This window comes from Neovison vison, chromosome 7, assembly GCF_020171115.1.
Source record: "Neovison vison isolate M4711 chromosome 7, ASM_NN_V1, whole genome shotgun sequence".
In the NCBI taxonomy this organism is placed as follows: Eukaryota; Metazoa; Chordata; class Mammalia; order Carnivora; family Mustelidae; genus Neogale; species Neogale vison.
The window spans coordinates 32,180,749-32,192,976 of record NC_058097.1 but is presented as its reverse complement, the minus strand read 5'-3'; the positions used below and the strand labels follow the sequence as shown (position 1 = coordinate 32,192,976).

The window sequence follows — 12,228 nt, the reverse complement described above, 5'->3', positions numbered from 1 at the left end:
GCGGCTTCTCTCGAGTCTGTTTTTCATAAAAGCTCAGCTGGAACAGTGGAAATTCTGACTCGTGTCAGATACCGAGGAGGCTTTAGTAGTTTCAAGTAGCTCGGGGTTAGATTTTAAAAGTTGAATTTCATCACATGTTTTAACTTGGGCGGGGAGTAGAAGGGACATGGTATTTTTAGCCCAAAAAAGCTTTTTTCTCTTTCCTGCTCCCTCGCTGCCGGCGTTCCCCCCTCCCTCCCTGAACAGATGTTCCGTTTCAACCCGATTCAAACCTCAAAGCACAGTGGCCATCAACCTTAGGCTCTGATGAGGGGAAAGGCCAGAATGCTATTTGTTGGGAAGGATTTTTTCTTTCTTTCTTTCTCTTTTTTCCTTTCTTTTCTCCCCTCAGTCATAGCTGGTTCTTAAATAAGATCTCCCTACAGTAAAATGCAGCCTGGGAGGGAAGACCGTGGAGGAGGAAAACCCAGGCTGGCATGTCTGGAATCAGGAAGGGATAGACACCCACTGGTAGAAAGTGCCAGAAACTACCTTGGGGAATCCTGCCTCATTAGGTCAACTCCTCTTTGGGCGGTGGTGGTTTTTGCCTTGATAAGCAGGGGCTCAAAGTTAAGTTGGGATTCTTGGGGTTCTTTGGACATTCAACTCAAATGTGCCAAAGCTTTGGCTGGCGATCTTGAAAAATCCTAGCGTAGATCTTGCCTAAAAAGGGCCAGCTGGATCCTGGGGCTCAAACCATGTCATCCACACCCATATCCACTCCCTCCCTCTCTCTCTCCTTCCCTCTCTCACCTCTCCCTCTGCCCCTGTGTTTGTCTCTCCCACTAAGGTGGCCAAGGGCAGCTACCCAACTCTGGGCACTGCCATCGTCTGAGCCCAGCTGCGTCAGGTGGAGGACAGCCCCCAAGTCTCAGTACTTGTTGCAACAGTTTGCTTCTTGCCAGGTGGATCTGGGTTGTGTGGCCCCTGACCTTCATCCCGTTTGGGGGCCGTCTTTAAGAAAAGAATACAGGGGTCTCTTATTTATTGACTGGTCTACACAGTTCTTTGATAACTCTGAACCAGATGTCAGGTCCATCCGGTAAACTTAAATAAATATATCTCCAACTCAACCTTCCCTTAGCTCAATTACAGAGACGCCTCTTTGCCCTGACACTGCGTGATGCATTAGGACATTTGGGAGTCAGAATGGAAAGGGATGGTGGTTGTAACCAGTTGAGGTTCAAATGCCTAATTTTGAAAGAATCCGAGAACCCAATGACTATGGGAACAGGGGGCCAGGGCCCATTCAAGTGAAGGTCCCACGGGCTCTGCATCTCTGGCTTCAGGATGCACCCTCTGGTACTGACCTAGGAGCCCCCCAAGTGGCCAAACAGGATGAAATTCATGGTGTCAGGGCTAGGTGCTGGGTGCATCCCCAAAGCCGGGGTGGGGTCAGCCCTCCGTAAACCATGTGGATTGAGATAGGAGAGGGGTGACCCACCAGAGGAAACCCAAAATGCTCTTCTCAGAAGGGGGACGAGGGTGGCAGGACACGCGGGAGCAGGTCTCTACTATTGGGTGATGGAATGGAGAGACCAGGGGCTGGGGAGTCAGGAAACGGGAATTTTCATTCTTCTCTTTCTACACTTTCTGGGTTCAAATCCCACTTGTGCTACTGACTGTTGTCTCATTTTGATGATGATGGTGAGGAGGAGGATGTGGGCAGTGTTGATGCGCCTAGATATGGTGTGACAGGCTCTATGCCATCTCTTGGGGGCTACTTGAGGAAGATCAAATTAACAGAAAAATGATAATGTGGAGTAAAATGGACTCACTGAGTAGGGAACCCTAACCTAGCCCCTGGGGGCTTGTAGGCAGCTTCTCGGAAGTTGGAGGGCCTAAGCTGAGGACTCGAAGAGTAAGCAGGAGCCGGCAAGCCGGGACGAGTGTTCTTGGCAGGGATAACAGCAGAGAGCACGGCTGGGTCAGAAACGAAAAAGCGGATTAGTGGAGAGATGGGGCCGGGAGACGGCAGCAGGCAGATCAGTTTTAGCGGCAAATACATGGCTCCGTCCGTTTTGTTTCTTAAGGTGAGTTTCCTCTTTAGGAAGATACAAACAGGAACTTACCTGGCCTGGTCTCCGTAACAGGCCCTAAGGGAATAAAGCACATACCCACTAACCTCATCAGCCCACTGCTGTGCCCGTGAATGAACAGATTTGCGCATCTCTCGGACCCTCGCTCCCGCAGGAGAGCCTTGCACAAATGATGCGAGAAACCATTTGGCCTGGAATGCACATATGATATCTTTCTCTTTTTGCTGGCAGTCCATTTACCCGCCTAATTATATTTGGCAAAGGCTAATATTAAAATTCATCTGCATTCCCTCTAACAGCTGCTGATGGAGGGCTGGGGAGTCAGAAACATCCTGGCAAGCCACCCCGAGACTAAAATATTTGCAGCAGATAATCTGCATGCGGACAATTGAGAAGAGCCTGTGAAGACATTAGGGCAGGTGTCCAGACTCCAGCAAGGAAGCTCTGGCTTGTGTTAGATCTTACGTCGTCGTATCGACTGAGAATAATGTGGCAGGTAACTGGGCGGAGAGAACTGCCCATCCGTGTGTTAGTCATTTCTGGTCTCAAGGGGTGGGAGGGGGTACTGATAATAATCATAACAGGATTTCAGATTTGTCCCTACTTCCTAAGTTTGTGATCAACCAGGCCTTTCTGGATCATGTTAAAATATGCCAATGTTTGCTCCTCTCATCCAGAGTTTGAATTTTAGCCTAAGTATGGGATTCAGGAACAGACTTGCCGCTTCCAGCCACCCCCTTTCTCGCGCAGGGTCCCAGTGTCAATCAAGGCAGAATTTATGGTGTGTTTGTTATGCAGCTGGCGTGGATTGGCTGCCCTGTGCTTCTGCTGTGGGCATCCTAGGGGCGCTAGCTGGCGGGACCCCGGATCCCAGGAGACTTGCAGTCTAGCCGCCAAGGATGTGGCAGGCTCCTGGGAAAGAATGGAAGATCCCAGATGAGATTGTGCAGAATGAAATGCTGGGCTTGATGGGAAGAGACCGCACCCGGCTTGCAACAAATGGATTCATGCAAAGTAGAGAAAGGAGCTTCCCCCCATCCCCCAACCCCCACCTCAAGACACCTTTCTGCCATCTGTCCCCAAAAATGTCACTGGCAATATACAAGCATATGAGGTCCAGCCTGTGAATGGTGCCCCCTAGGATTGTACAGTGCATACCCTGTTTCTCAGATGACCCTAAGCCTACCCCCTCACCCCCCTGGGAAGAGCCCTGAGGGGCTGGTCCTGCCTGGGGGCCAGGGAGGGTGGGGCTGCGGAAAGGCAGATCTGTTTTACTTTATAGCCATCTTCTTGGCTGTTGGCAGCTCGGGCTGGGTGGGCTGTGCCATCCTGCTCCCTGGGTCACTGCTATTTGCCAGGCTAAACAGGCTGGAGGAAGTGACTGGGGCTCTCCCAGCCTGTGGTCCCAAATGAGCTGTTGATGCCTCCCATTGGGACTGTGGGTGCGGGGTGAGGGCTGGGAGTCAGACCTTGTGATCACCCCCAACGACCAACCCGACCATCCTCACTCGGGTCTTTCCTTGCTCCTCGGGGCTGCTCTGTACTCTCTTCTTTCCCTCTCTTCCTCCCCAGCCTCCTCTTCTTTTTAAACTGGGGGAGGGACAGGGAAGAGACTGTCTTTGATCTCAGTGGAGGAAAAAAGTCTGTTCTGTTCAGGCTTTTGGCTAACACAACAAACAGTGTTTAAAATTTAACTTTGCTTAATTAATTAGTAATTCTGTTTAATGCTGTCTGATCTCCCTCCAAAAGGTATTTTGAAGCTTGAGAAGGGAACATCAAAGGGAGCCGGGTGAAGATGGTCAAGTAATGCATTTAATCTGGCAGTTGCTGGGGGTGGAGAGATGCCAGGTTGGGAGCTAATGTGGGAGAGAGCCATCATCTGGTAAACACAGCCAGCAGGCTCCTCGCAGCCGTGGTGTGAGAAGGGACAGGGAGCAGTTTCCAAAGAGAAGGAGCTCTACACACCGCCCCCAGACTCATCTGAGCAGAGAACTGGTTTGAAGAAATCAGAGTTGACATTTTCTTTCTTCCATGCCTACTGTGTATGGTTGGGCAGGTTGTGTACTGCACAAGAGTTTCCTGTTATGCAGGTGAGCACCTGGTGAAATCCAGCCTGCACCCTGTTTATCAGGGTACCCTGGTGGGAAGGGTACCTAAGCGCAGTTCATAAACTTTTCTATAAAGGGCCAGCAGAGTACAACTTTTAGGCTTTGTGGGCCATATAGTCTCTGTTGTGATTACCAAACTTTGCCATTGTAGAGTGAAGCAGCTATACACAGTGCATATGAACGTGACTGTGTCCCAATAAAACTTTATTTACAGAAACAGGCCGTGCGGTGGGCTGGGTTTGGCTCACAGGGCATAGCTTGCCAGCCTCTGTTCTAAGTCATCTAAGGGTACGTTCCAGGCAGTGATGTGAATGTAGGATATAAAATCAGAATATGAGTCTTTGAACTTGAAGGCTTTTCTTGCCTCCTCACTCCATTCCTCCCCTTCCTTTTTCTGCTGTTCCTCCAGCTTTCCTTTCTCTTTCAAATTAGCAGCATCTCCTGTTGTTACTGTGAGTGATTAAAGAATGCTGAGTCCCTCTGAAATTTTGCCCCCCAGAAGATCATCTCTGGGTTGAGCCGGAGTAGGAGGGTGCGAATGGGCTCAGAATGTGGTGCCAAAGCCCATCTCGACAGAAATGCCGTTCTCTTTGCTGGTGGGTGGGACCTTGGCAGCCCGAAGTGGGTACTGTTTACCCTTCCTGTGCCTGCCTGTGAGCCCAAGGATGGATGGATTGGGGGGGGGGGTTGTGCTATGCAGGGATGGCAGGACTGGGTGTTGGTTGATGTTTGTTTGAGAGGCTTCACATGTGGGTTTGCAAACAGGGCTGAGTCCCAGCCCCTGCCTGTGGCCCTGGGCTCTGCTAGGCTTTCCCAACATCTTTGATACTTCCTCTGGCCATTGGGTGGGGAATAGCAACAGGGGGAAGGGCCTTCTTCGGTGGGGGTGGAGGGCACTGACTGTCCTTGTTCCTGGCCCCCGGGGCCCTGGGGAAGGATGGCTCCTGGTCCTACCACCCATCTGTGGCTGACCCCATGGGTGTCTGGGGGGTGGGCGTTCTGAGCTGGGATGGGATGAGGGACCCCCTTGGTGAAGAGAAGGCAATCCAGACTATGGTAGTCTTTAGAGAAGACACAGAAAGATGGTGATTGGCCGGGGGTAGGGGGTGCGTTTTCTACCCTGTTGGGTGAGGAGGAAGGAGGGGAGGCGGGGAGGGCCTGCGTGTAGGGAGGGGTGCTCCAGAGAAGGAGGGAGCAGGGACAGAGCTTTCTTTTCTTTGGGTTTTATCAAGTGGAACTTGAAAGGCAGTGTTGAACCTGAAGGTGGTTTTCTGATAACTTCTCTTTGAACTTGAAGTTTGGTTTCGATAAGCCTGGCTGGCTTACATCTCCAGCCAGGACCTCTGTGGAGGGAGGCTGCAGCTTTGAAGATGGAACTGGGCTTTGTTTTCCTTTCTTCTTCCCCCCACCACCCCTGCAGGGGGGCTGTGCCGGCCAGGAAAGCACCACGGTTTCTCCAATGGAGCGGTGTTGGGGTGAGGGCGACCATCTGGGTCTGCGCTATCAGCCGGGACCATGGCTCCTCTCCATCTTTGGCAAACCCGGCTTTTACTGAGCACCTGTTAAGGAGGCACTCTCCTCATTGCCTTCCCCCCACCCCAATAACCCTGTGAGGAAGAAACCATCTCAACCCCACTTTCCCTACGAGGAGACTGAGATCCAGAGAAGCCCAGTGCCTTGCCCAACATTGTCCAGCCCATCAGCAGGAGCAGGGTCACGATATGGGTCCAGAGTATCAGTCCTCTCAACCAGATGCTCACGCCCAGCTCAGCTGCACCCACCGGAGACGTTCGGGGCCCCTAGAGCTGAGGGCCGGGCATGGGGAGAGACCCTGCTCCCTGACTTGCTCTGATGAGCTTCTAGACCTTTTTGCCTTCTAAATGGGAGTGGCAGTAGTACCTACTGCTTTGGGGCCTGGTACCCCATCAGGTTCCATGATGGTGGCTGCTCTGGCTCAGTGGGGCTCTGGCAGATTTGGGGTGGGGGAATCAGGGTGGCCCAGGCTGCGTGCTCGGCTGTCCTTGGGTCACTGGCTCATTGACTTCCTGACTGCCCCGGGACTCAGTGTTGCACTGGACTGGCTTGCCTCCTGGCTCTGGCAGTGTTTGCTTTGGAGGAGCAGGGAGGACAGGACCTGGTTTTATCCCCTTGATCAGAAGTGGTCAGCGTCAGTCACCTTTCCCCACCCTGGGGGCCTCTGAGGAGTTGGATCTTCTTTTAGGTTTGTCCTTATTAGCCTGATTCTGTGAAAGCTCTGGGACAGAGCTGGGGTCCATGGCTGAGACAGGGTCTCCAGCTGGATATCTGACGGCTCAAGGGAGTTGTCACCTTGCTCTGGGGGCATCATGGGATGAGGGGGTGGTCCCCTTGCATCCCTCTGGGTGTACCTGGAGTGAAGAGAAAGAAGGGGGCACTCAGGTCCCACTGGGAGGGGAGCGGAGGCTGGAGTCAGGTCAGTCTGTTACGGCCATGGCCTTCCTGTCCCTCTGGTGACCCATCTGGCATCTCCCTCCCTGTCCTGTTCCCCAGTCCACGCTGCCTATGTTTGATATGATGTGTTTCTGTCATTTTGCATTCCCAAAGCCTCCGTTTTGAGGAAACTTGGCTACCAACTGTGCTGATTCCCGAGAGACTGAGTGGGGAGGGGACCTCATTCCCCTGACTGCGCCCACTTGCAGCCGCTGGGACCCTGTGTGCTGGCCCTGGGCTCTTGGCCCTCGCTCACTGAATCCACTCTCCCCTCTGGGGAGGGGACTGCTCTGGTCCGGGTTGTACAGCTGAGATGTCTAGAGAAGTTACACGACTTGCCCTGGGTCACACAGCTTTTTGGAGGACCCAAGCAGAGACCGTGGGTGCTTCTCAGGCCGCCTGAGGGAGGCCCCAGCTTTCCCTCAGGCCTCCTGACCAACTCCCGGCAAGCCGTTCACTGGGCCCTGGCACATGGCCCCTTTGAGGAGGCCAACATGTCAGCAGGGAAGGCACTGAGACTGTGTGGAACGTCGCCGCGGTCTGCGAGCTTCCCGTCCACCTGCCTCTGGTCTGAGTGCCCTGGCCGACCACAGGCTACTTGTCTGTGCTGTGTAGTTGGGGCAGGAAATGGCAGCCTGGAGGCGCCCTGGGGTCATCTGAGTGGCTGGCATGGGCGAGCTCTGGGGCGTCCCTCCGGCAGCCCCGGACATTCCCCAAGGCCAGAAAGCAAAGTGACTTTGATCTTAGTGCATGGGCAGGCCAGGAAGAGGTCCAGTCCCCAGAATGAAGCCCCAATGGGGGCGGAGGCCCCAAGGCCCAGCTGGGGACCGTCCTCACGCTGTCTCACTTGCTCTCCCCGCAGTGGCCCTGCCTCCTGAGAAGACAGACGGGCTGGCCAGCGGAGACGAGAAGAGGAGGGAGAAGGTGAGCGAATCTTGCCCAGGCTCCAAGAAGCAGCTGAAATTTGAAGTAAGTACCCTTTCCCTGCGCTGGGCTCTGGAGAGAAGTGTTTCTGTCCCCTTGGCGGGAGGGAACAGAACTTCCCTCCTTTTCAAGGAGGGAAGCTGAGGCCCGGGCAGATGCAAAGGCCTTTCACCTCCTGTGTGACCCACTGCCCTCTGTGGGAGGTTTGTCCCTCCCCGTCTGGGGCTGCTCCAGCTCTGCACCGGCCCCGGGGACTCAGCACGGCCATCCCACTGGGCTGTGTCCTGGCAGTCTGGGGAGGACCTGAGCGGGGACCTGGGGATTGGCTGGCCCCGGCGCTGCCATTACCGTCTGAGGTCATTGCCTTCCCTTCTGGGCCTCGGTTTCCCCGTAACTGGAAGAAGCCTCTGATTTGACTCCTGGAGCTGTTCTGGGGAACATGGCAGGGCTCTTGGGTAGACTGGATGCCAAGGCAGAAGGCCTTAGGCAGGTCCCCGGCCCTATCTGGGACTCAGATGCCCTGTGTGGTCAACAACTAAAGGAACATGTCCTCCTCGAGCTTGTAGTCCGTCCATCCTGCCCCATCCCAAACAGTACGTTAAGCTCCTTCTGTGTATCAGGCAGGGCCGGGTGTAGGAGAGCAGAACCTGGGCCTCTCGGCACAGAGCTTACTGGCTTCTCTCTGCCCTCCCTTCTCCTCCCTTCTTCGTTCTCTGCCTCCCTCCCTGAGACCACTGGGGCAGAGCTCTAGCAGGCTGGGGTTCGCATGGCCCTGCCCTCCCGGAGCACAGTGTGGTGGGGGAGGCGGGAGAGAGACTCAGTCCTAGTGACTGCACAGTTGAGGATGTAATGGGGTGTCTGGGAGCACGCAGTAAGGTGGGTGCCACAGCCAGGCTGGAGGCCAGCTGGGTGATGGAGGTAGTTCTTGATGCTGTGTACTGTGGTGGCTGAAAGCAGAGAATGGGGCGGATGCCAGTCTGCATTGAGCCTCTGAGTGCCGGAGTAGGAGTTGGGAGAGGTGAGGACAGGAAGCCTCTGGGATAAGGAGAGCACTTCCGACTGAGTGAACAGCAGGAGCAAAGGCCCTGAGGTCAGCCAGTGTTGGGAACAAGCAGCATCATAGTGCATAGTGATGGCAGGTGGTGGCAGGGAGATGACTCGGGACAGGGTGTGACAGGGTCCCGATGGGCCCTGAATGCAGGAGGTGAGGGGGGCGGGCAACATCCCACTGGGGAGCTGGGGTTGCTAGCTGCTTCTCCGAGGCCACCGGAGTGTCTTCTAGGGGTGGTTGGGCAGAGCTGAGGGCCGAGTGCAGCAGCAGAGGGAGGGCTCGGACTCAGAGCTCTCACTTCCCTGGAGGCCCAAGGGGGCCGATTTCTGGAAGGGCCGGGCTGACTGTCTGGGACTCATCCACGGCCCCTGAGGACGACTCACCTGAGACACCTAGGTGGTGGTGGAGGGTGGGGATTAAAGACGCAGATGACAGAATTTGGGGTGGGGGAGGGCATAGTTACCGAACCCTGAGCTGTCTTTGGAGCTGCGCAGAAGGGCCGGGGAGAAGGAATCAGAGAAACACTGTGTGTGCGTGTGTATGAATGTGTGTGTGGGCAAGTGTGCAGGGCGAGCGCTGTGCTACATGAAACGGTGCCTCGCAGAGCAGAGCGGGCACTTGGCAGGTATCAGACGGGCATGTCACAACTGAGGGAAGGCTGACTTTGAACTCCGCGTGGGCCGCCCGAGGACTGCTGGAGGGAACTGGCTTCGAGCTGTAGAGGCTGGGGGAAGGGATGCCGCACTCGGGTTCATCCCTGCCAGTGTGCAGAGGCCGGGTGTCACTCCCCTCTGGGGTGCTGAGCCTGCCTTCCTGCAAAAGGAGGGGGCAACTGGGGCAAGATGTGGAACAGAATGGCCTGGGAGCATCTTGGCTGGTTTTTATAGAATCTTGTAAACCTCTTTCCCCAAACAGCCAGCATTTCTCGAACTTTCTATCTGGTGTTCAAGGGCTCCTGCGTACACACTGCCAGGGACCAGGCTCATCACTTCCCAGCTCGGGTGCCCAGTCGGGTCCCATGAGTGATGATCATGAAGTTGTTGTGAACATTACATGCATCCTGTTACCATTACAGTGAAGACAATGGGAACTATTATTGTTAATTGCACTTCTCTAGGTGCCAAACAGTTCGACGCTTTTTCCAGGTCCCCCTTTGCAGAGCCCAAGGCAAGGACTTGGCAGGTGATCCCAGGGAGCAGCAAAGGAGGGCAGCCAAGACCAGTGGGTGAATGGGCGGACCAGCGCCAAGGCAGCTGGGGCTCAGTCTTGCTGGGACCCCCCCCCACTCCCTGAGAATCATGCAGAATGCCTGATGCTGCCCCGGGCATTCAGTCCCCGATTTTCAGGGCTTCCTCTGGCACAGAAGCTGGCTGCTGGAGGTGGGAGGTCGGGAACTGGCCCGAGAATTCGTGACGTGGGGCCGTCCATGCTCCCAACAGGCTCGTGAGATCAGTACTGGCCTTTCCTGTAATTTACATGAGGGGAAACTTCCAGAGAAGCCACGCCCAAGGTCACACAGCCACGGAGGGCCACTACGGGCATCTCCTGGGCCTGAGCTGGAGTTTTACCCTATAATGCTTGTTCACCCTCTCCTGCCTTCCATATATGGTGGCCATCCTGGGCGTCTGGCCATAGCTTCCCATCACTGGTCTCCGTGTCTTCCAGTAATTTTTGTCCCTTGGTCCAGTTTCCATCTCCCTGAGGCCATGAAGCTTCCTCTCAGACCCCCAGCTCACAGCCCCCTGGTGTTTCCTTTGCCTTCAAAGACCCAGAGGCTGTCTGGCTCGCCCACAGGCATGTCTCCCTGGGCCAGACCTGCCCTGCCCTGCCCTGCCCTGCTGGGCCTGGCCTCCCTGCCTGGCCCCTCAGGTCTTGTTCATTATGATCGTCCTTCACAAAAGGCCTGGGGAGGACAGTGAGGAGGCGGCTGCCCAGTGACCTGGCCTCTGGGTACTCCAGCCACACCCATGGGTTGTCTGTGTCCAGGAGCTACAATGTGACGTGTCCGTGGAAGAGGACAGCCGGCAGGAGTGGACCTTCACCCTCTACGACTTTGACAACAATGGCAAGGTCACCCGTGAGGTGAGTGCACCTGCCAGGGCCCACTGCCTCTGGCCACACCCTTGGGCCCTTCTGCCCTTCCCCCTCCCTCTTCTCCAGGGCAGCCTACCAGGTGGAGGCTAGGAGGGGTGAGGTAGGGAGGGGAGCCAGGCCGCTGGAGCTTTAGGGAGACCTGGAGGGGTGTCCCATAGCTGCCCAGTGGGTGGGCAGCAGGGACAGAGGAAGGGGTGACCAAGATCCCTTGCATTCAGCTGAGGCACTGCTCCCCTGGGGAAGGGGAAGGGCGGAAGTCAAGGGATTAGCCCTGAAGGCCCCCCTCCCACCCGGAGGAGGACCCAAGTCCCAACAAAGTCCTGCCCTGCTGCCTCCTCTTTGGAGTTGGCGAGCTCTGGCTGGGGCAAGGGCTATGACCACCCCAGGCAGCTTCCCATCTCAGCCAGTGTGCCCAGGAGCTGGGGCCAGGCGGGCATCCAGAGGCTAGGCCGCCCTCTGCTGAGGCAGGAAGGAGCACCCCCGCCTGCCGAGAGCACTGCGCCCAGTCACAGGCCTGTTTGTCACCACCCTTCTCCCTCAGAATGCGTCTCTCCCCTCAGCCCTCCTGCCATACCTCTGTCCTCTGCAGAGCTGAGCCGAGTGAACATGGCATGCAGAGCTGAAACGGGGAGAGGCCCAGCAGGCGCAGGGCAGGAGCGCTCGGGGTGTTTAAGGCGCTGGAGGAGACTGGCGTGGTGGCTGCTCCCCAGGAGACCTGGCTAGGGCCAGAGCTGGTAGGGCAGGCCCTGGCTTGAGTTCCTGGGGCTCAGGGAAGCCACCGGTGGGTTGGTGGAAGCAGGAGTAGGACCTGGTCTGAGCTACTGAGCTCTGCCTCCCATTTTCCCTGGGCCAGGCACCCCTTCTGCCTTCTTGCTGCTTTTCCCACCGTCCCCCTGGGATATCCTCTCCTTCCCCAGGAGGCCCTAGTTTTCAGACGGGTGTAGGGGTCGGAGAGCAGCCTGGCGGCCTGCATGCCCGCCTCATGTCCGGCTCATAAGGGCATCAGGGGTGTCCCCAGAGAAGCTTTGCTGTCTTCTCTCCCTGCCTGGTTCAGAGCTATGGATTTTTTTTTTTCTGGGGCTTGGTGCAGGAGAAACTGCTGGAAGGGATGCCTGGGTGAGGAAAGGGCAACTCTTCTTCAGGCTGGGACTTAAGGAATGTTTGAACAGGGTGGGGGAAGCTGTGAGTGACTTTTAATCATTCAAGACTCTTGAGGATGGAAGTGACAGAATCCCAGAAAACTGCTCTCGGTTTACCAAAAAAAAAAAAAAAAAAAGGAATGTATTGTGATCCAGGGCACTGACTTCAGGCATGGCTGGATCCAGAGGCTCGGTGCCCTCAATCGGGGCCACCATAGCTCGGTGCCTAGCTATCTTCAAGGCTCTGTTCCCTCTGTGTTCCTCCATTGTCCAGCAGCCTTTCCTCTGGCCAGTAGTGAGGTGACGGCTGACATTTTCCCGCTGTCCGGGACTCTCAGCAACCCTCCCAATTCAGAAGTTCCAGA

The 12,228-nt window shown here is 55.8% G+C and overlaps 1 protein-coding gene across 2 annotated transcripts in view; it reads left to right on the top strand.

Moving 5' to 3' along the window:
• NKD1 (NKD inhibitor of WNT signaling pathway 1) overlaps nucleotides 1–12,228 on the top strand; it is an 85,330-nt gene that overhangs the window by 62,630 nt on the left and 10,472 nt on the right. For both annotated transcript variants that reach the window (XM_044256180.1, XM_044256179.1), the window contains exons 5-6: nucleotides 7,518–7,624; nucleotides 10,617–10,712. In XM_044256180.1, the coding sequence (XP_044112115.1) occupies nucleotides 7,518–7,624; nucleotides 10,617–10,712 (203 nt within the window). The remainder of the gene's footprint in view (nucleotides 1–7,517; nucleotides 7,625–10,616; nucleotides 10,713–12,228) is intronic.